Raw genomic sequence first — 20758 nt, 5'->3', positions numbered from 1 at the left:
AGCACCATATTCGCCACATCAAAATGGCACGGCAGAGAGGAATTGGCGCACACTATTTGACATGGCGAGATGCATGTTGATTGAGAGTAATCTACCGAAGGAGTTGTGGACGTATGCTGTAATGACTGCTGCAGTGATTCGTAACAGATGCTACTGTAACAGAACAAAGCAAACGCCATACTTCATGCTTACAGGCAAGAAACCAAACTTGTATAGATTGAGAGTATTTGGATCTGTCTGCTACACATACAAGCATGACAAGAAGAAGTTAGACTCGAGGTGTGAGAAAGGATTTTTCATAGGATATGACAAGTATAGCCCTGCATATCTAGTGTACTACCCTGACACTAAGAAGGTATCGAAACACCGGCTGGTGAGATTTGTCACAAAGAATGTTGTGGAGAAAGAAACCCAAACCGATCTAATGATTGACGATGACTTTGTGGAGAAGAGATATGTGTCACCCAGATTAACTGAAACTGTAACGGCACAGAATCAAGGGAATGTGAATATATCTCAGGGAACTTTTGATAGGCCTGATTCTACAGATACAGCTCAGATTGAGAGAGGTGAGCCTCGTTATCCTCAAAGAGACAGGAGATCCCCACAGTACCTCTCTGAGTATGTTACTGATGTGAAGTCTAATGACCAGGTGTCAATTAACATTGACTACTGCTACAGAATGTGTGATGCACCGCAAACATTCAAAGAAGCTATGAGCTCACCTAAGGCAGAGATTTGGGCTAAAGCTATGAATGAGGAAATGGATTCTCTTAGAGAAAACAACACATTCACACTGACTACCCTACCAGAGGGCAAACAAGAAGTGGGAGGTAGATGGGTCTATGCTATCAAAACTAATGCAGATCAGTCAGAAACCTACAAGGCCAGATATGTTGCCAAAGGTTACAATCAGGTGATGGGAGTAGATTACAAGGAGACTTTCTCTCCAACTGCTAATCTAACTTCGATACGTGTACTGATGCAAATGGCCGCACAATATGATCTTGATTTACACCAGATGGATGTTAAGACCGCATATTTGCATGCACCTATTGATTGCGAGGTGTATATGGGGCAACCAGAGGGATTCGAGGTGAAGTCTGACACAGGTAAAAATCTAGTCTGCAGACTAAACAAGTCACTTTATGGTCTAAAGCAATCCGGTAGAAACTGGAACAAGATGCTGAGTGATTATTTGATTGGAAATGATTTTGTGCAAAACCCTGCAGATCACTGTGTCTACACTAAACAAATTGGAAAAGAAAGAGCAATAGTGGTAATTTGGGTTGATGATCTAGTTATTGCTGCTAGTAATGATGATTTGTTGAGTGATGTTAAGAAGACACTTGCTCTGAAATTTAAGATGAAAGATCTGGGAAAACTAAAACATTTCCTAGGGATGGAATTTGATCAGAATGACGGAGTTATAAAAATTAGTCAGAAAAGGTACATATCCAAAGTACTGGAAAGATTTGGCATGACAGATTGTAAGCCTAGGTCAACCCCATGTGAACAGAAAATGGAGTACAACAGTGATGCTGACCCTGTTGATGCTAAAACTTACCGTGAGATGGTAGGAAGTCTGATTTACATAATGACATGTACCAGGCCTGATTTAAGTTGGATTGTGAGTAAGTTATCACAGTATTTGTCAGAACCAAATGAACAACACTGGATAACAGCTAAGCATGTGATGAGGTATCTGAAAGGCACAATTGATCATGAGTTATGTTACAGGAAAAGTGAGGCAAATCTAAAACTTGTGGCATACAGTGATTCTGATTGGGCTGCTGATATAAATGACAGACGAAGCACTACGGGATACTGCTTTCGTCTAACTGATGATGGTCCACTGATTTCGTGGAAGTCTAAAAAGCAGGCCACAGTTGCCTTATCAACATGTGAGGCTGAATACATGGCGCTGGCTGTAACCACACAAGAGAGCCTCTATCTTGTACAGTTAATGAATGGAATGGATAATGATTGTCAGTTTGCACCAGTTAAAATCTTTGAGGACAATCAAGGTGCAATTGCTCTGTCCAAAGACCCAGTTTGCCGCCAAAGATGCAAACACATTGATATAAGGTACCATTTTATTCGTTCTGCAGTAACTGATGGGAAAATATTGATTGAGTACTGTCCTACAGTTGATATGGTGGCAGATGTCATGACAAAGCCAATGACAAAGTTCAAGGTGGAGAGATTTATGACATTTATGTTTGGTATGTAAAAAGGTTAAACTCAATCAAAATAAAGAAATTATAGAGATGGAGTGTCTCTGTTATACAGTATACTAATACAGAATCCTGTGTATTAAAGTGTTGTGATATTTGTAAGTTTATGATGTTAAGAGTATGTGATCAAGTGGGAGTGTTGACATATATGATCTCATACGTCAGACGTTATGCGTGATGTTCTGTATAAATATTGCTGTGCAAATAAAGTCTTTCTCTTTCCGGTCTACCACTTACCGATTGTAGGAGCGTGAATTATTTCCTCCGTATATTACATAAATGTACCCTACCGTAGCCTAGTGAGAATGGCTACGCCAACAAATATTCTTGCCTCTTTTTTTTAAATGTCTCATTACAAAGTAATGGTAATTGGAAATTAACGTATTAAACTCACAGCTGTCGATTTCCATAACGTTTTCGTTAGTTATTTAACATATTGTCATTTGCCCTTCCCCCTGAGCGCTTGCGAAATGGTTCGGCCGCAACGCGCGATGCGTTGAATCGAACAGCATCCGAAATGCGAGATGCTGGCACTGGCAGGCAGCAGGTGTACAGAGCGGCTGGGCTGGCTGAGGTCAGGTCTTAACCTAGGGTGACCAGACGTCCCGGTTTTACCGGGACCCTCCCGATTTTGAGTTGCGTGTCCCGCGTCCCGGCAAAAACCTGTCGGGACGCTAATATGTCCTGGTATACACCAACCACTATGAAATCGTCCCGGTTGTCAGCGATTACATAGCCGATGTGGTCTTATTATAGCCTGATCATTATCTAAACCCATGTAGAAATACTAATAAAGTGTCCAGCGTATGATTTGAACAATGTGTGCGTGTGTCAGTCAATCAAAGTCAGTCAGTCTGCATAACCTGTGCAACCAGCGTTACAATGTATTTGTTTCTGCCTAACGTCTCTTCAAGACAGCCAGGATTATAGCCATGGAGTTTAGCTCAAAGTAAAAGGTGCAAGGAGTGAAATTGTAAGTACAGGTAGTTACATAATGTGGCTGTATCTGTTATCTGTAGTTGTTAACGATTGTTACCTGCTCAAATGTAGGTTTACTTGAGGTTAATGAAAGGGAATATTGTAATGTAGTGGGCTATGTTAACACTAAGCTAGCAAGCTAGCTAGCTATTTTGTTAGTGTGAACGAGCAAATTCGAAATACAAGAAATAACTACCGACATCTCTCTATTCTTTGCATTAATATATCTCTCTAGTATTTCGAAACAATGATATCAGTCCCTACCTATAGAATGTTGGTTTTTATAATCAGTTATTAATGCTAGTGAATCTTAATTTGACATAATTAAAGTGAATGCATTGGGTGCCTTCCATTTCAGCCCATTATACAATATATTTATCATTGATAATGAAGATTTATTTCAAATGGGCACCCCAAAAAATTGCCGCGCGCCGCGCGCGCAAACAGGCCTCTCCCCTAGAATCTTTCATAGGGCCCAAAATTCCTGGCAGCGCCCCTGCCTATGTCTGCTAACACTACAGAATGCATAATTCCTACGGGCACTGCACCAGTATATATAAACAACAAGTATGTTTTCCACAGTTAAAAAATTGTGGCCAGACTTTTTTTTTCTGTTGCACTTCAAATGAAAGCATTCTGTGCCATACATTTTTTGAAATTTTCAAATTCTACATCTTATTCCATTTCAGGAATCTGACAATACAGGCAGAGGCACTTTAAGAGAATAAGATTTTTATCATTTAATTATCTTGCAGAAACCTAAAAACAACACTCTAAAGTAACACAGCAAAGCACACTGTCCAAATGACTGCATGCCCAACAGTTTCTTTTAGCGTTTCGTTCTGATTTGTAATAACTGTTCATGATAGTTTTGCGATCTGAAATGCTTTTGTCCCTGTCATGCACAGTTGCAATAATTTTGATGGGCCATTCATTTCAGTTTAGGATGTTTGTTACAGACTCATTAAGTTCCTTCAGATATGAGTTTATAAATGTGATCATTGATGTTAAAAAGAAGTTGGCTTTCGGCGCTAACCCAACCTAACAAACTCGTATCCTGATAATTGTTAACAATGACCAATGCTACAACGACAAAAAGGAGGGCTCGTCCGGGATTTGAACCCGGGACCTCTCGCACCCTAAGCGAGAATCATACCCCTAGACCAACGAGCCGTAATGCAGATTTAATTTAATATATCAAAACCGACCAATATAAATATATTCTTTACAGTAAGTCTTACGCCATATAAAACGAGGAATTAAATACAGGGCATGTTAACGACATGTTAACAAGGTGTTCCGTGTGGTATATTCCATCTGGATAATTAGCTGTCATTCCTATCCTGTCAGTTTAACAGCCTACCAAATTCACTAAATGCAACACTTGCGCTTCTCTCTAGTGGTGGAAATGGACAACATTGGAGTAACATGACAATCTTTAGGGAAATTGTTTTATAAAGTCTGCTATTTGTGAAATAGGCGTGCACTGCTATTCCCACATATTTCGAGCAGTTTGGTTTACTTCATGATGTTCAACTGATACAGGACGTTGTTTATGATTATCTGTCAATAATTATTTGTACGCATTTCAATAGCAGACCCAGCTTTAATGAATAAGCCTGTAGCTCCTTAACTCTTGGGCTTTTTGTAATTCACATGCTGACTGGCTGGATATTGTGGGTGACCAGCGTCGCTTATCTACAATCATAGATAAGAGGCTTGTGCCGAAGAGTCAAATTCCACGCCTTAAAGAATTTCTCAGATTGCTATTCTTTAATTTGCAATTTTGCGTAATAGGAGGGCTCGTCCGGGATTTGAACCCGGGACCTCTCGCACCCTAAGCGAGAATCATACCCCTAGACCAACGAGCCGATACCAAACACTTGCATGGCATATATACCAGTCGACATATATATGCCACGTCAAAACTATTTGGGAAGCACCAACTTTCTTACTGTATTTCTTCCTAAGGACTTCGCTGCCATCTGCAGGCTATTTAAGGTACTTCCGATCTTATCACGAGTAAGGGTAAGAGGGGACGTTTTGTTAAGCACCTCTTTTTCAAAACATTCTAAAAACAGCCCTGGCAGTCAGTGTTTCCTATATTTTTATTGACAATTTAACCTCCTCACATGAGATGCATTCAAAGAAAGGCAACATGCTATGGTAGCATACACTAAAATGCTGGATCCAAACAGGACTTTACAATAAGTGCAAAGTGCAAATCAAAAAAAGAGACACAGTTCCACCCCAAAGGTGAACATTTTGGAGGTAGTGCGCATTATTATCATTAAGTATCAGACATACACAGACAAAATGCATGTAGTGAAAGAACAACAAAAGCAAAGATATTAATCTCTTGAGCATGATTTCTGGATGACTAACATTGCCATCATATTGCCTTTGTCTTCATTTTACGATTTCCCCATACATATGAGGGAATGCGTGAAATAGTATCACAGAACGTATACAGGAGAGAATATCATACCTCACAGGAGGTTAACTTTAACACCCATGTGAGAACGTCGGTCGGCAAGCATGTGAAGGTGCCCTCGACCACTTCCTACTTAACAACATCTGGTTTAAATGCACTCATTTCTTCTCTCCTCCTACATTGGAAGATTCTAGTGGTAAAACACATGCAGGGCACGGTCTTTGATATTTCTATATACCTTAAACAACCCTTATTTTACTGCATATGTTCTACCCCCATAATAACATTACAATATAAAAATAAAACCAATGATGGTAGCAATAGCAATAGCAAGAACGATGTGCAAACTGAACAAAGTCGATTCACAGACATGTATTTTGGTTTAGTTTGGCTGTCTGTATAGTGTTGTGTGCATTAACTGTGCTATTCAGTCCAGCAATTACCACCAAACAGACACACAGACTAGAAAGCCATGGATATTGAACATTAAAAAAAAAAAAAAAAAAAAGTTCATTTGGGAGGAGCAAAGTTGTCTTTAAAAAGAAAGAAAGGGAACAGGGTGAAAACCAATGAAGAACAGAGGACTCTTGAACAGGTGGAGGGGGGTGTTTGATGGCTTCCCAAAGGTCAGATATATGGCGCCCCATGGGTCCGTAAATGCGCCAAAGTCTACAAAAGATCTGACTGATGAAGGGTTACAAAAAAGAACAAAACACCTTGACTGAAGACCTGGGCGCCTGGTTGACTGGTTTACAGGATCCTTTGGAGGATGGAATTGGGCACTTCTAGAGTCTCGTCCTTCACCAGGACAATATCGTAGGAGTCCATGTACTTCTCCAAGCACTCCTCGACCTGCAAGGCAATGAGAGGGTTATCTGAGCACGCACGCACACACACACACACACACACACAAACCCACACTTCTGGTTCCAGAACTTTTTATGTGGGGTAAACAATGTTTAGACAAATTGAGCAAACATCGCTTAACACTTTCATGTTTGCAAATTAAACCTATTTATGATTTCCGTCATATACAGGTGCATCTCAATATATTAGAATATCATCATCAAAAAGTTGATTTATTTCAGTAATTCTATTCAAAAAGTGAAACTCATTTTTTTAAATAGGTTAATTACACACAGACTGATATATTTTAAGTGATTATTTCTTTTAAATTTGATGATTATAACCGACAGCTAATGAAAACCCCAAATTCAGTAGAATATTACTGAAGACCAATAGAAAAAAGGATTTTTAACACAGAAATGTTGGACTAGTGAAAAGTATGAACATGTACAGCAATCAATACTTGGTCTGGGCTCCCTTTGCATGAATTACTGAAGCAATGCGGCGTCGCATGAAGGCAATCAGTCTGTGGCACTACTGAGGTGTTATGGAAGACCATGTTGCTCTTATAGTGGCCTTCAGCTCTTCTGCGTTGTTGGGTCTATTATCTTGCATCTTCCTTTTCACAATACCCTATAGAATCTATGGGTTTTAGGTCAGGCGAGTTTGCTGGCCAATCAAGCACAGGGATACCATGGTCCTTAAACCAGGTACTGGGACCTTTGGAAGTGGGTGCAGGCGCCAAGTCCTGATGGAAAATGAAATCCGCATCTCCATAGGATGGTCAGCAGAGGGAAGCATGAAGTGCTCTAAAACAGACGGCTGTGCTGACCTTGGACCTGAGAAAACACAATGGACTAACACCAGCAAATGACATGGCACCCCAAACCATCATTCACTGTGGAAACTTTACACTGGACCTCAAGCAACTTGGATCCTGTGCCTCTCCTCTCTTCCTCCAGACTCTGGGACCTTGATTTCCAAATGAAATGCAAAATGTACTTTCATCTGAAAAGAGAACTTTGGACCACTGACCAACTGTGCAGTCCTTTTTGTCCATAGCCCAGGTGAGACGCCTCTGACGTCTCCGGTTCAAGAGTGGCTTGACACAGGAATGTGACAGTTGAAGCCCATGTCCTGGATACGTCTGTGTGTGTAGGCTCTTGAAGCACTGACTCCAGCTGCAGTCCACTCCTTGTGAATCTCCCTTGAATGGGCTTTGTTTCACAATCCTCTCAAGGCTGCGTTATCCCTGTTGCTTGTGCACCTTTTTCTACCACATTTTCTACCACTACCTTCCATTCAACTTCCCATTAATGTGCTTGGATACAGCACTCTGTGAACAGCCAGCTTCTTTAGCAATGACCTTTTGTGTCTTACCCTCCTTGTGCAGGGTGTCAATGATCGTCTTCTGGACAACTGTCAAGTCAGCAGTCTTCCCCATGATTGTGTAGCCTACTGAGCTAGACTGAGAGACCATTTAAAGGCTCAGGAAGTCTTTGCCGGTGTTTTGAGTTAATTAGATGATTAGAGTGTGACACCATGAGTCTTCAATATTGAACTTTTTCACAATATTCTAATTTTCTGAGATACTGAATTTTGGGTTTTCATTAGCTGTCAGTTATAATAATCAAAATTAAAAGAAACAAACACTTGAAATAGATCAGTCTGTGTGTACACAATCTATATAATATATGAGTTTCACTTTTTGAATAGAATTACTGAAATAAATCAACTTTTTGATGATATTCTAATTTATTGAGATGCACCTGTATATACAGTGCCACTTTAAAGTATGTGAACCCCTTGACCACTTAGGAGTTTTCTGTTGTTTTACCATGATTTTTCATTTTTTTCATCACCAATTGGCACTACAGTAGTGGTTGGTTTCCTCTCTCTTTTAATCTGTATGGCCCAAACCTTTCCCTAAGGATGTCTCAGATGATCGGTTTGCTCAATTGACTAATTATTCACCCAAATAAGTTTCACTGAATCTGTTACCTGCTTGACTTTATCAATTCAGCTGGGGCTTCACTTACTTTTGAAATGGACTAATTCCATGTTTCAAGTAGTTTTTCAGCTTCTCAAACAATTTCCTCTAAACAAGTACATGCAAATGATAAACATAAACCTGACATTTCATCTATGGAAAATTGGTGATAAAAAAATGAAAAATCATGGTAAAACAACAGAAAAAGCTTAAGTCCTCAAGGGGTTCACATACTTTCAAGTGGCACTGTATGTATCTCATATATATATAACGAAATAGCCACAACGCTATCAATGTATGGTGAAGTGATTCTGACTGATGAGTTGTGAGGTTACCTTGACATTGAGGAAACCGATCTTGAGAATATTCTCCACATTGGGCACACCATCGGCCATGTTCAGGTCACCAAGGGAGTCGCCCATCAGAATGATGTTGCAGTTGTCCTTCAGCTGCTTGAAGTACTCTGTGTTTCGGAGCGCTCCGTCGTGTTTGTTGTACACGTGGATGAGCTCTCCTTTGAAGCCCTTAATGATTCCCTGGCACACAAAATCGTTTGAGTGTTTAAGCATTGGGGCAAAGGAACACAGGCTACAGAGAGTAACAAACGTGTGGAGACACAACCGGCTGTAACCATTTGTGTAAAAATGTACGCTTGAGGAATTCCTAAGTGGACAATCTGAGAGAGAATGATCACGATGTATGGACTCAGGTTAAGCCTTAGCAGCATTGTTAAAGGCAGCAGTAGTTAGAAGCATCAACATACAACGGTATAGGTTGAACACAAGCTGAACCCCCTTAATATTATGGTACTGCTGTGTTTAAGTCATTGCTGAAAAATCCTCAGTATCCTAGTATAACTTCCATCATCTTCAATGTTATTCTTTAGGGCTGTAAGAAAATATACAGGTATTTGGATTCCCAATAAAACAGATTATTAGTTTATAGTTTACATGCAAAGATTAGTGGGAGACAGTGGTTCATGTTGTGTTTTGAGTGTGGAACCCCCCAAGCACTACATTGCAGTGATGTAATCCATCCATCACTCTTCCACTCCCAACGTAACAACGTAAACTCAACTGAGACAGGAGTAGCATTAGGGTTTGACACTATGACTGTTTCCTTAAATTACACTGTGTGCAGAATTATTAGGCAAGTTGTATTTTTAAGGATTCATTTTATTATTGAACAACTACAGTGCTCTCGGTCAATCCAAAATGTCAATAACCTCAAGAAGGCTCCACAAGTTCTCAATAGGGTTTAGGTCAGGTGAGGAAGGGGGCCATGTATTATTCTTTCATCTTTAAGGCCTTTACTGGCTAGCCACGCAGTGGAGTACTTCGATGCATGCGCTGGAGCATTGTCCTGCATAAAAATCATGGTCTTTTTGAAAGATGCAGACTTTGTCCTGTACCACTGCTTGAGTGGGTTGGAGTGTTGATTTTGAGTCCATTTCACTCATTTCAACCCAGAAAGGTCCAATTAGCTCATCTTTAATAATACCAGCCCATACCAGTACCCCCCCTCCACCTTGCTGGAGTCTGAGTCGAAGGTGAACTCTGTGCCCGCCCCCATATCTTAGCAATTTCAAGAGTGCTGCATCCCTCAGAAAGACTTTTACAATTTTTGACTTTTCAGAGTCAGTTAAATCTCTTTTTTGGCCCATTTTGCCTTAGGAAAAGAAGCTGCCTAATAATTATGCACACCTTGATATAGGGTATTGATCTCCTTAGGCCACACCCTCCCTCATTACAAAGATACATAACACCTGATATGCTTAAATCCAATAAGCATTCAAGTTTATGCAGCTTGGAAAATATGCATTAAAATTAGAATATGGTCAAAATACTCACTTGCCTAATAATTGTGCACACAGTGTAGATTTAAAAAAAAATGTAATCAATACATCATGATGCCCATCAGATTCTTGCCAATAAACAGCCCTATTATTCCCCTTACATTCTCATCAAAATCCATGAAGTTGGAGACCACTTTGACGTTGGCATGGTAGACCCCTGCCTGGTGAATTATCTCTTCCAACACGTCGCCCAAGCCAGCGGAGAAGATGAACACGGGCACGTTGTGCTGAAGGAGCCGGTCAAAGAACTGCTCATAGCCCTCCCTGGATGGATGAACAGGGGGCTGGTTAAAGGCACTGTGTGTGATTCTGGAAAAGGTTGATGATATTTGATCTTGACAGCCAATCAAATTACACCCCGCCCTTTAATGCACCTGAACCAACGTGTTGATTGGCTGAAAAAATGTATGGATTGTTCCGAGCTTTCTTTCTTTTCCATTTACAGAGCCAAGACATTAAAGTCTTTTTGAGCACACAAACTGAATGGACAGCTAGAAGACTGTGAGGAACTGCTGTGAAATTCACCAAAAGTCTACTGGATCAGAATCCCAGACTGCGCCCTTTAAGCCTGTATCAACCCACCAATAAACATCATATTTATATTTACTTATTCAGCAAATCTAAAATAACAATAGACTATAGACAATAGACTATAAATATAATTAGCATTTGTTTTGTCAGTCTAGGGCTCTCCTTACTATGTCTGCCATGTGTACTGTTGAGTCTTCCCATACATGTATAACCCCCCTATTGTGCAAGACTTCACAAGGGGGGGGGGGGGCAATTCGTAGGATTTAACAAGTATGTATTTCCTTTCAGGATTTCATCTCTGTTAGACCCTGCGCGAGATCTTACCTCAGAGACGCGTCGGACTCTTTCACAACCTCTGGGAGTTTGTCCTTCTGAAGCCTCTGATCCACTAGTAACGTGTGGGATTTAAAATACCTGCAAGCACAGCAACAACACAGGCAGTCACACAACAGTGTTCTAATGCAAGCATGTATGTTCAGGTGTGTGAGAGGGTAGAGATGGAATGAGGGCTAAACAGTTCAGATGTCTGCAAGTGTGTGTGTTTGTGTGTCTACATCTATAACAAGACAGACAAAAGGAGTAGGTATGTGTGTGTGTGTCCTTGTTTATGTGAAAAATGTGTGTGTGTGTGTGTGTGTGTGTGTGTGTGTGTGTGTGTGTGTGAATGTGTGTGTGTGTGTGTGAATGTGTGTGTGTACAGATCGATGAGTGAGTTCATAGAGTAAGTGAGAGTGTATGAAAGCGCTCACCATTCGACCATGAATGGGTACTTCTCCTCAGTGGTGAGGTGGGGGTCTATCTCAATAGGATAGTAGGTGTTTTTCAGCTCCAGCAACTAGGAACAAATAAACATTAATAAATAGGTCATAAGTGATGATGTTGTTAGTGTTTTTTGTAATTTTTTAACATGAAACTCTGTAAATCACGATGTTTTATCTGTAGCTCATGAACGTTTTCAATCTGATGCAAACCTTTTTACGGCAATCCTCTGTGACAAGACTGCAGTTATCGATAATATCTATGACAACAAAGAAAGAACAATTTTATGAGAAATATATAATTATTCAATGGATCACATTTTTCAGCAGAAATGCAACAACACCATGTTACACCAAACCAAACCTTGGGGTAGGTTTACTTACTATGACATGACGGGCAGCGTTTTCCATTGACTGCAAATTTACTTAACGTCATGTCAAAATCTGTGATGACCTGGAAAAGAAAATATAGAAACATTTTAGCAAGCTGGAAAAAGACAGCCATACCCAGAGTATCAGTTGACACCAACACATTACAGTCCTATATGCACTATTTTTCACAGCCAATACTTTGGAAAAACTCTTATGTTGTGACCATCGGCTGCCAGTGATTGGTCCTACAATACAAGGATCTAAACAAAAAAGTAGCTTTTTAAGAATATCCAAAGAGTTCCATATGATGCGCCAGTATTTATAGCTTTATGTGGCAAACGTCTAGCAAGAGTGTGTGAGGTGTGACTGCATGAGAATGTGTCCAAACCCATCCTTACCTGCAGCTTGGGGGCACCACCTTTGATCAAGTCGCAAATAACCTGCTCAACCCGCTCTGGGTTCTTTATGTGGACCGTGCTCTTCTCAAACTCCGGCATCTGAGAGAAAGAGATAGATTTAGAAATGGCCCCTCCACAGCTAAAATAATGTCAGCAAGTGACATAAAAATGAATCATAACTGGCTAATTAAATCATATTAATGCTATATTAACAGTCTATGGAAACCCCATTTTGTGCCCCACACATTCTGAATCAGTTTCATGAGACCTTGTTAAAGCTTTGATGTTTATTTAATATAGTGAGCGGCACTGAATATTGACAGGAGATGACTTGGAGAAAGGAAGGCAAAACACAAGCCATTTGTCCTCCACAACTTGCCAGCTGAGTCCCTTATACACACAAACACACACACACAAACTTATTTCTGAAGCTGAAGAGTAGCAACAGCTGTCATCTTATGTAACAGGGATCCTTAAAAGCCAGAGGCTAGATAGAGGCTATAAGTGGAAAAGTGGCAGTGGCAGTGTCACTGTTAACCGCTGCTCTTTCCCCTGAAGACAGGAGTCTGACTCTCCAGTACTTCAAAAGCGCAGCAGCATGACTGCAGCTCAGCAGAGGTAGAGTACTGTTCTCATTCTAGAATTCAGCATTATGACGCAGGTGAGACCGGATAACTCCTAAGCTTAGAGAAAGACTGTTGCTATGGAGGCTGTCAAATGTCATGCACAAGTTTGCTTGCAATGACCTTGATTGGTTGAGGAGTAACAAGTTTGAGCGGCAGTTGCTTCATAGTCTACTGCAAAGATAAATAAATATGTAAATATTTGACATGGGCTACATATTAAATAATCATGGAATGCGCTGCCCACAGACAGTCTTTTCACAAAATGCTAAATGCCTCTGTATGATGCAACGTTTTGTGTAGACAGGCGCAAGTTTATTTTTATTTGGACTCCATAATTATTCCCCTCGCGATTGAGACAGTATCTTTTCAGAATTTCTCATCTGCATTCAAAAACATTGCAACATGGGATGATAGAAACCGGTTTGAGGAATCAAGAGTATTTATAAAGCTTTGAGATTTGAATCACCTGGTCTTTCCAACTCTAAACAAGCTAATTAAGTAACTTAACTTTTGCATAGTGCTCCTTTCCTTTTTTTTCACTCTAAAATTGAATAAAACTAAAATAAAACAAATAATCGTGCTTAAAATGATAGAAAACTTTCCTTCATCTTCAAGTTTGTGCCTTTTGGAGATCAGTTCATCTTCTACTCACTAAACTATTCACAGTAACTGACATTTTGACCAGGGGGTGCCCAAACTTTTGCAAGTCACTGTATCCCCCAGATGTGATTCAGCTGTACGTGCGAGGCCAGAGGATTCAGTACATTCAGGATACATTCTATACTTAGTTTGAGCACAGATGCTAAAATTCTGTAACAAAACTAACAAAACATGCAAAAATAACTAAATGCGAATAGGGCCGTGTATCGGCAACAATCTGGCAATGCGTCGATGACACGGAGTTATGATTAAATATATTGAGGTGTATTACAATACAGCTAAATCTAATTCTAGGAAAGCTGTCATAGTATAAAGAACACAAAACTAAATGCATAACATAAAAAAAAAAGTTGTGATCTGTATTTGCATTGAACACAGTCCCTGTAACATCCAACATCATACATTACTTTCTGTGCAATCTGTGCATAGGAATTCAAATTTGCCTATATTACATAATATTGCGATAATCAAGTCTATCAATATTTTCTTACACCCGTAAATACTAACTTAAGAATGTAGTTATCTGCTTTAACATCCTATGATTGATTTGAAAATGTCTTTGAGCTTTCAGCGTGTACATGACAATGTTTGATCCAGGCTAACTCATACGATAACACTAGACCAAGTGGGCTCTCTATCTGTACAATACATAAAGGCGTGGCATGCGGACACATAAAAAAAACTCTCAACTCTTCAGTTGATAATTACAGTCAGGTTTCAACTAGGAGTTTTTTCTTGCTGGCTCATTGTCTGAAAAGTCTGAAAATGTCTGAAACTCAAAACTGGTGCATGTTTCAATAACAATCGATCATGGACATTTAATGTAACCTATATAACGAACAGAAGAATAACAGCCTCGCGAATCAGGTTGACTTTTACCAGGATGTCGTCCTTAGGTGGGCATTTGGATGTAGGGGGGTCAGCTGAATTCAACATGAATAGAGAATATCCAAATCCCGTCTGCCATAGTACAGGCTACAACTGAAAATCTGCAGCATGATCGTGCTTCATAGCACTTTATTCAACTTTATTGCAATCAAAAACGGTCAAACTGTTCTGCTTAGCAACAATAGACGTTGACCTAAGTAACATAAGGTGTAAAACTAAAGAAAGGAACTAAAGTTTAGCTTTAAAACACAAACTTTAAAAAAATTCTCATCGAGGGACATCCCTGCTCTACGACCACAGAGACCAGACTTAAAAATACCCCCATCTCCCCCCATCTCTGACATACCACCGCGTAAGCAGAACTGTATTTTTTTAAGGCTGCTAATGAAAGCACAATCTTGACACAGAGCCTGTGTGTGTGTGGGTGTGGGTATGTGTGGGTGTGGGTGTGGGTGTGTTTGTGATATTTTGGGTGGGGGGGGTGAGCGGAAATATAGTCCCTGATAAACAGAACATGCATGTCACAGCTGTCATGGTTTCTATTTCCCAGAGCCAAAACATGTCTGGCTGAAATTTACAACCACAAACTTATGGCTGCCCCCTACATACAAAAGCCCAACAAACATCATTAAACAGTCAATACAATTCCTGTTTGATCCCAGATCTAACCCTGCGATGGGTGGGATCAGATGAGACTAAAGACCTCGAAGGGTCTCCCCGAGTTGACCCACTTCCCCCTCTACGGTTTTAACTGCCTCACCCTCCTTTTATGTAACGCATCTTTAGGTTGGATAACTGCTATTGATCCATACACGTTAACAAACAGACACACAATAACACACTCACACTTTGAAACACCCTTACAAAAACTCAGCCCATAATGTCAGTCCAAAGCTAAAAAGTAAAAGTTGCAATGAACTTTATGTCTTGGAAGTATAAGCTATGTAGTAACATAGAATATAACCTTAATTCATCACATATTTAGTAACCAACAAATAAACCAAACCATGCAAAAACACGGTCATGAAATGGGTGACTCCCTATGTCTGCAGCCCAAAGTTATGGCCTTACCTCTCCTTTAAGTCTTCAGGACGTTGGTCAAAAAATAAGACGGAAGAAAAACTTGTTTGTCATGCTCAGGCTTATATAGCCCAGGCTCACAGGGGGCGTCACCCAAAATAGATTAGTTTCATGGCCCCCACCCCTTCTAAGGGGCCTCAGACACACAGAAACTTACACACACACACACACACACACACACACACACACACACACACACACACACACACACACACACACACACACACACACACACACACACACACACACACACACACACACACACACACGTTGCCTTACACGCATACTGTACAGTACACCAACATACACACCTACAGGGAAACTGCTACGAAGGCATGGGCAATAAATCGTGTCTCTCTCTCTTTCTCTTTCTCTTTCCCTTTCCCTCTCTCTCTCCCTCCCTCCCTCCCTCTCTCTCACACACATATGAATAATTTTCTTTTGAGAAAGGAATAGAACAAGGTAATTGAAGGAAAGGTGATGGACACAGCCTGTGGAGATGAAAATCAGCACCATCCACAACCCTTCACCTTTAACCCCTAGAGAAGCCACAAATGGATCATGTTTGGTCCCCTCACTCCCTCTCCTATAACTATTGATTCACATGCAAACGCTGACCACACAGATTACAAAAAAGACTGACCAGCACCACACACTGCCGTGTCTACACAGGCACAGAATATAGACATGACTATGGAATGCCAGAGGTCAAAAGGTCACCAAATGCTCTGTGCACATTCTTACAATAAATCCATGGGGCTTTCTCTGCGCTGAGGGTGCTTGGGTCAGTAGCATTTTGCACATACTCGGAAAAACACATAATGTAACCTATGTTCATTTTTTTGTTTTCCCAATCTCAGGCTGAGGGAGAAGTAGGTCAACGGCATGGCTTCCATGGGTGTGCTGCGTCAGGGTGGGATGCAGGATGGCACGCAAAGCATGCTGGGACTTGAGCACCCCGTCCAAGCACATTCCTCCCTGACTATCTTGTGTGAGCAATGCTGATGTGTGCAGAGAGACCCAGGCAAAAACCAGCAATACTCCAACAAAACAACACTCTCACACAAGCAGAACGCAATCTATACATTCCCGTAACAAGCTGGAAAAAAAAACGGGCTGGATGCTACAATGTTTTATTTTTCTATTGTGCCTTCAAGTCCCTCCTGAGAGAATTGAACATCAGAATGACCAATTTATAATCTGAATTAGAGTCAAACAGAAATGATTAACCTAACCAAGGAGGTTATGTTTTCACTGCTTTTTTGTTTGTCCATCAGCACTATTACGCAAAAACTACCAGGCGTATGTTCGTGAAACTGGGTGGAGGTGTGTAGCATGGGCCAAGGAGGAACCCATTATGTTTTGGAGCGGCTCCAGGAATTATTTGTCACATTCTTTAACATTGCGAGATAAGAAATGTGGCCTTGGCTGAGGTCTGCGCTCTCTGAGTGCCCTTCTAGTTCGAACATGTCTTAATTTACTACATTTGTGAGCTCTGTGTGAAAGCTGGTAGGACCGCATCCTCCAACTTGGTGTCTGACCATCCCACTTAGTGTCTGTTTAGTGTCCTTGTGTCTGCATCCAAGGTCTGGTGTGACTGTTATTCCTTTGCATTCTCTTTGAAGACACATCTGTTCCTGATGATATAAACTGCCCAGAATAGAGTGGCATTTCGCCCTTTGTTCCTGTGTCATATTGATTACCACCCTCTCATTCTCAACCTGGTAAAAAAAAAAGGAGGGCCCAGGTTAGAAATACCTGAGGTTTCCCTTTAAGCTCAGACTTTACTGACATAGTGACAGACGCTGGTGAATCTGTTTCTGAAGCCACTCCATTTACTACTACTCTCTCCATCTGCAGATGCAACAATAAAGCTTTGTTTCCTGATTACCCACCATTGCCTGACTGAGTGTCTAAGTCTGTAGTGAAAATTACCATCACTCCAGAAAGAATTCAAGCCGAGAATCAGCAATACTCCAGCAAGGAAAGACCCTTACAATCTATAAGCTCTTGTAACAAAAGATTAGGCTGATAAAGTCAGATTGTTTTATTTTTCTATTGCTCCCTGGGCAGTTCCCAGGACACATGCACAGACATCGGTTGGCAGGGCTGTTTTGCTAACATGGTAGCAGGGTTTTTGTGACATTAAGCCCAAAGCCTGAAGCACTACAGCTGCAATAATTTAAACAATTACATAACACTAACGTGCTGTCTAATCCCTTGCAGTTGCCCCAAAGTGCCTTTGCACTGACTGTAACAGACCAGTGAAACTGACAGAAACTCCTTAAATGATGCATTTAATGGTGCGCAAATATCTGCCAATGTACGCACGCACATTAGCAATAACTGCAAGGGAGACCTTTAAGTCTTTTGCCTAAGTTTACAGAAAACAGACGGGCCTCCAAAGCCATTTCCGATTTCAACAGAACCCTTCCTCTCTAATCCGGAGGTGTTGGGCAAAAGGCTTGAGCTGTCAACCCTGCGTAGGGAGTAGAAATGTCATCGCTGCTACTCAAACATGGTCAAGTGAGGACTCAACCCAAGTGTTCAACCTAACCAACCAGCTGGTACGCCAAATGTACAAGGGCAGCTGAGTAGCTACAAAGACATACACACCAAGCATGGGACACTGGGAAGCCTTTTGTGTCTGTGCCTTTGGCGCATTTAATACTGAGAACAGTGAATAATAATAATAATAACATTAGATATGAGCAAGTAAGCTCTTCAGCCTCTTTCCAGGGTCTACATGGTAGCCAACTTGAGCAGGGAGGAGAGGCTCCTTCAATGTATGCCCAAGACCTGAGGGCCTATTTTGTGCCAAGAACAATTTTTGGTAAATACATAGGCCTATCCTTACACATGCGAGAAGCAAACACCTCTTAATTTAAACCAGTGAAAACCAGACAGAAAATTAGGCTAACTTATTTCCCTTTAAGGTGTAGGAGTTATTGCTGTCAAAAAGATATTTAAAGTGTTTCTAGGTATATAGTAATCATACCATTCATGCCTAATTGAAGGAATGAATTATGTAATTAGTTCAACTCAATAAGATGTGCCATCTTCACAAAATATCTAACATGGATGCCTATGGCTGGTACTAACCTGGTTAGTACAAACAAACAGATCTCATAAGTAAAACATATTACAGAGTTATTTTTTCGAATAGAGCTATGGCAATGGCAATACATTTTGAATAAAAGACCATGGTTAGACAACTATCAAACTTGGGTATGTGACTGCCATCTAGCGGTTCAAGTTCAGAAGTCACATAGGTAAAGGATGCATTTTCTTGTTGGCATTTATAGTCCTTAATCACTTTAAAGCATCACGAGAATTAAGCAATCAAAATACTATGTTCTACTCCATGTTTTAAACTTTGCACAACTAAACATATTGGAGAACTTTAAAAAAAAAAAATAATAATAATAAAAAAAAAAGGCTGTGTTGATCGGTTCATTTACCTTTCTAAATTGTCGTATTGTGATGTGATGTCCAACAATGCCTGCTTGTTCATGTTTTAAGTGATGACGTCGAGTGACGCAAGGAGTGATAACTGGGGGCCCTAGCAGCCCGAGCCGTTCGCATGAACGTTTTTCCAGGCAGGCACATCTGATGTAAAGTTGAATATGAATTGGGTAACTGTGGCGATAACCCTCTAGTTATTTTAAACCTTAAGGTTAGTTTTATCTTTGTTAGGCCGTGTCATGGCTCAGACAACCAAGGCTTGAAACAACCTTTCACGTAACTTTACTGTCTTATGCGCTTGTCTTAGGGCATTGGGCATTAACGTTATAGAAACAAATACCCTCCCACTAGCTTTCTGACAGTTCCTCGCTTCAAATGAAAATACCGCGTGTGTAAACGTGATTATGGCAAAATCCATAGACGTGTCTATTAAGGTAAACAACGATTTGGGCGACAGTAGTCTCCAGTATAACTTGTTGGGTTAGGTCGACACTGGCCTCCGCCAAAATTAAAGGGGGGTCGCATATCTTGCATAACTGAGGACTGTCTGGGGGTAGTTAGAAGCCTCGTGATACTAAACATTCCAGGTGGGACAAACTCGTCGATCTTTCTACAGACGAGACGAAGCACAAGCATTCTCACTTGACAACACAATTGCGTTGTCATTTCACAGAAGTGACCACATGAATCTTCATGAGCTTGACCTCTAAACGCTGCTATTTTTACGAAAGTCCGCGGCTGCGCACTAGTAACGTGAGAGAAATGAACATGATTGAACCCACCATTTCGATTATCTTCGTTTTCTTTCCAGCTCGGTTCTTCCTGGTAACAATGTATTGCGCCAAAACAACACCACCAAACAGAGCACACATACTGGCGCTAGCCACGGCCCCAACTTTGACCATGGCGTTTTTATCCATGTTACTTGTTTCCTTAAACCAAGCGACAACCGGCTCCGTTCATGTCAACATGGTCCCTCCCATCTTCATGCTGGCTCAGTGGCGAAATGAACTCTACGCGCGCCTACGTTTTCCTCTGGCGGTACCATTAAGTCTCCCAAAAGGGATTTCTTTTTTTCATTAAAGATAACAGCAAATTAGTGTGTGATGCTTGGATGTCTGTGCAGATAATAATTATTTTACGATTTAGAAAGTTTTTCATTTCATCGCCAACACTAATAACATGCTCAGCTGTTTTATTATCCCTCAGTTAAAGTTACTTAGGTAAATGGTACGTACCCTACCGCTACCATGGAAACGTACACAAACAAAACGGAAGTGTCTACCGTATGCACAAGGCTACTCAAGGATGTGAAATCAGATTAATGAAGACAATACCCAGTGTTAAGATAATTACAATTTCACTTTAATATGCGTAACGCATGCATGTACCTTATTTTGAAGGTACTTTTAAGGGCTACATAATTGAAGCCATCCTTGAAATTTTTGAAATGAATGAATTTTGAATTTTGAAAACTCTAGGGACACAGCTGATCATTAGTGTCATAATAGCTTTGTTATGTCACAGACAGACACAGTTGCCACACAGCTTTTTGTGTGCAGCTATGCTGTATCTGCTCCTCACCTTTTAAATGGCCTCTTTCCATCATTACATCCTCTCAACTTGCTACTGAAAATGAA

The 20758-nt window shown here is 40.7% G+C and overlaps 1 protein-coding gene across 1 annotated transcript; it reads right to left on the bottom strand.

Moving 5' to 3' along the window:
- Positions 1 to 5305: 5305 nt before the first annotated feature.
- nt5c3a (5'-nucleotidase, cytosolic IIIA) lies at positions 5306 to 20104 on the bottom strand. The gene is made up of 9 exons (XM_080857612.1): positions 19901 to 20104; positions 12400 to 12498; positions 12014 to 12083; positions 11843 to 11889; positions 11621 to 11706; positions 11196 to 11285; positions 10442 to 10604; positions 8821 to 9021; positions 5306 to 6501 (listed from the first exon to the last, which is right to left on the bottom strand). Exons 1-9 carry the CDS (start codon positions 20036 to 20038, stop codon positions 6400 to 6402), a joined length of 996 nt encoding a protein of 331 aa, XP_080713738.1. The 5' UTR covers positions 20039 to 20104; the 3' UTR covers positions 5306 to 6399.
- Between the last annotated feature and the right edge of the window lie 654 nt (positions 20105 to 20758).

The sequence above is a fragment of the Sprattus sprattus genome, assembly GCF_963457725.1.
Source record: "Sprattus sprattus genome assembly, chromosome: 19".
Taxonomy (NCBI): Eukaryota; Metazoa; Chordata; class Actinopteri; order Clupeiformes; family Clupeidae; genus Sprattus; species Sprattus sprattus.
This window is presented reverse-complemented; position numbering and strand designations above follow the sequence as displayed.

What these genes read in the sequence shown, in the direction of transcription:
- nt5c3a (XM_080857612.1), bottom strand. Translation starts at nt 20,038, where the DNA reads ATGGATAAAAACGCCATGGTCAAAGTTGGGGCCGTGGCTAGCGCCAGT. An exon ending in ACGCTGCCCGTCATGTCATA is followed by an intron (nt 11,890 to 12,013) that starts GTAAGTAAACCT and finishes TTGTTGTCATAG; the next exon opens with ATATTATCGATAACTGCAGT. An exon ending in TACCCATTCATGGTCGAATG is followed by an intron (nt 11,286 to 11,620) that starts GTGAGCGCTTTC and finishes CTGTGCTTGCAG; the next exon opens with GTATTTTAAATCCCACACGT.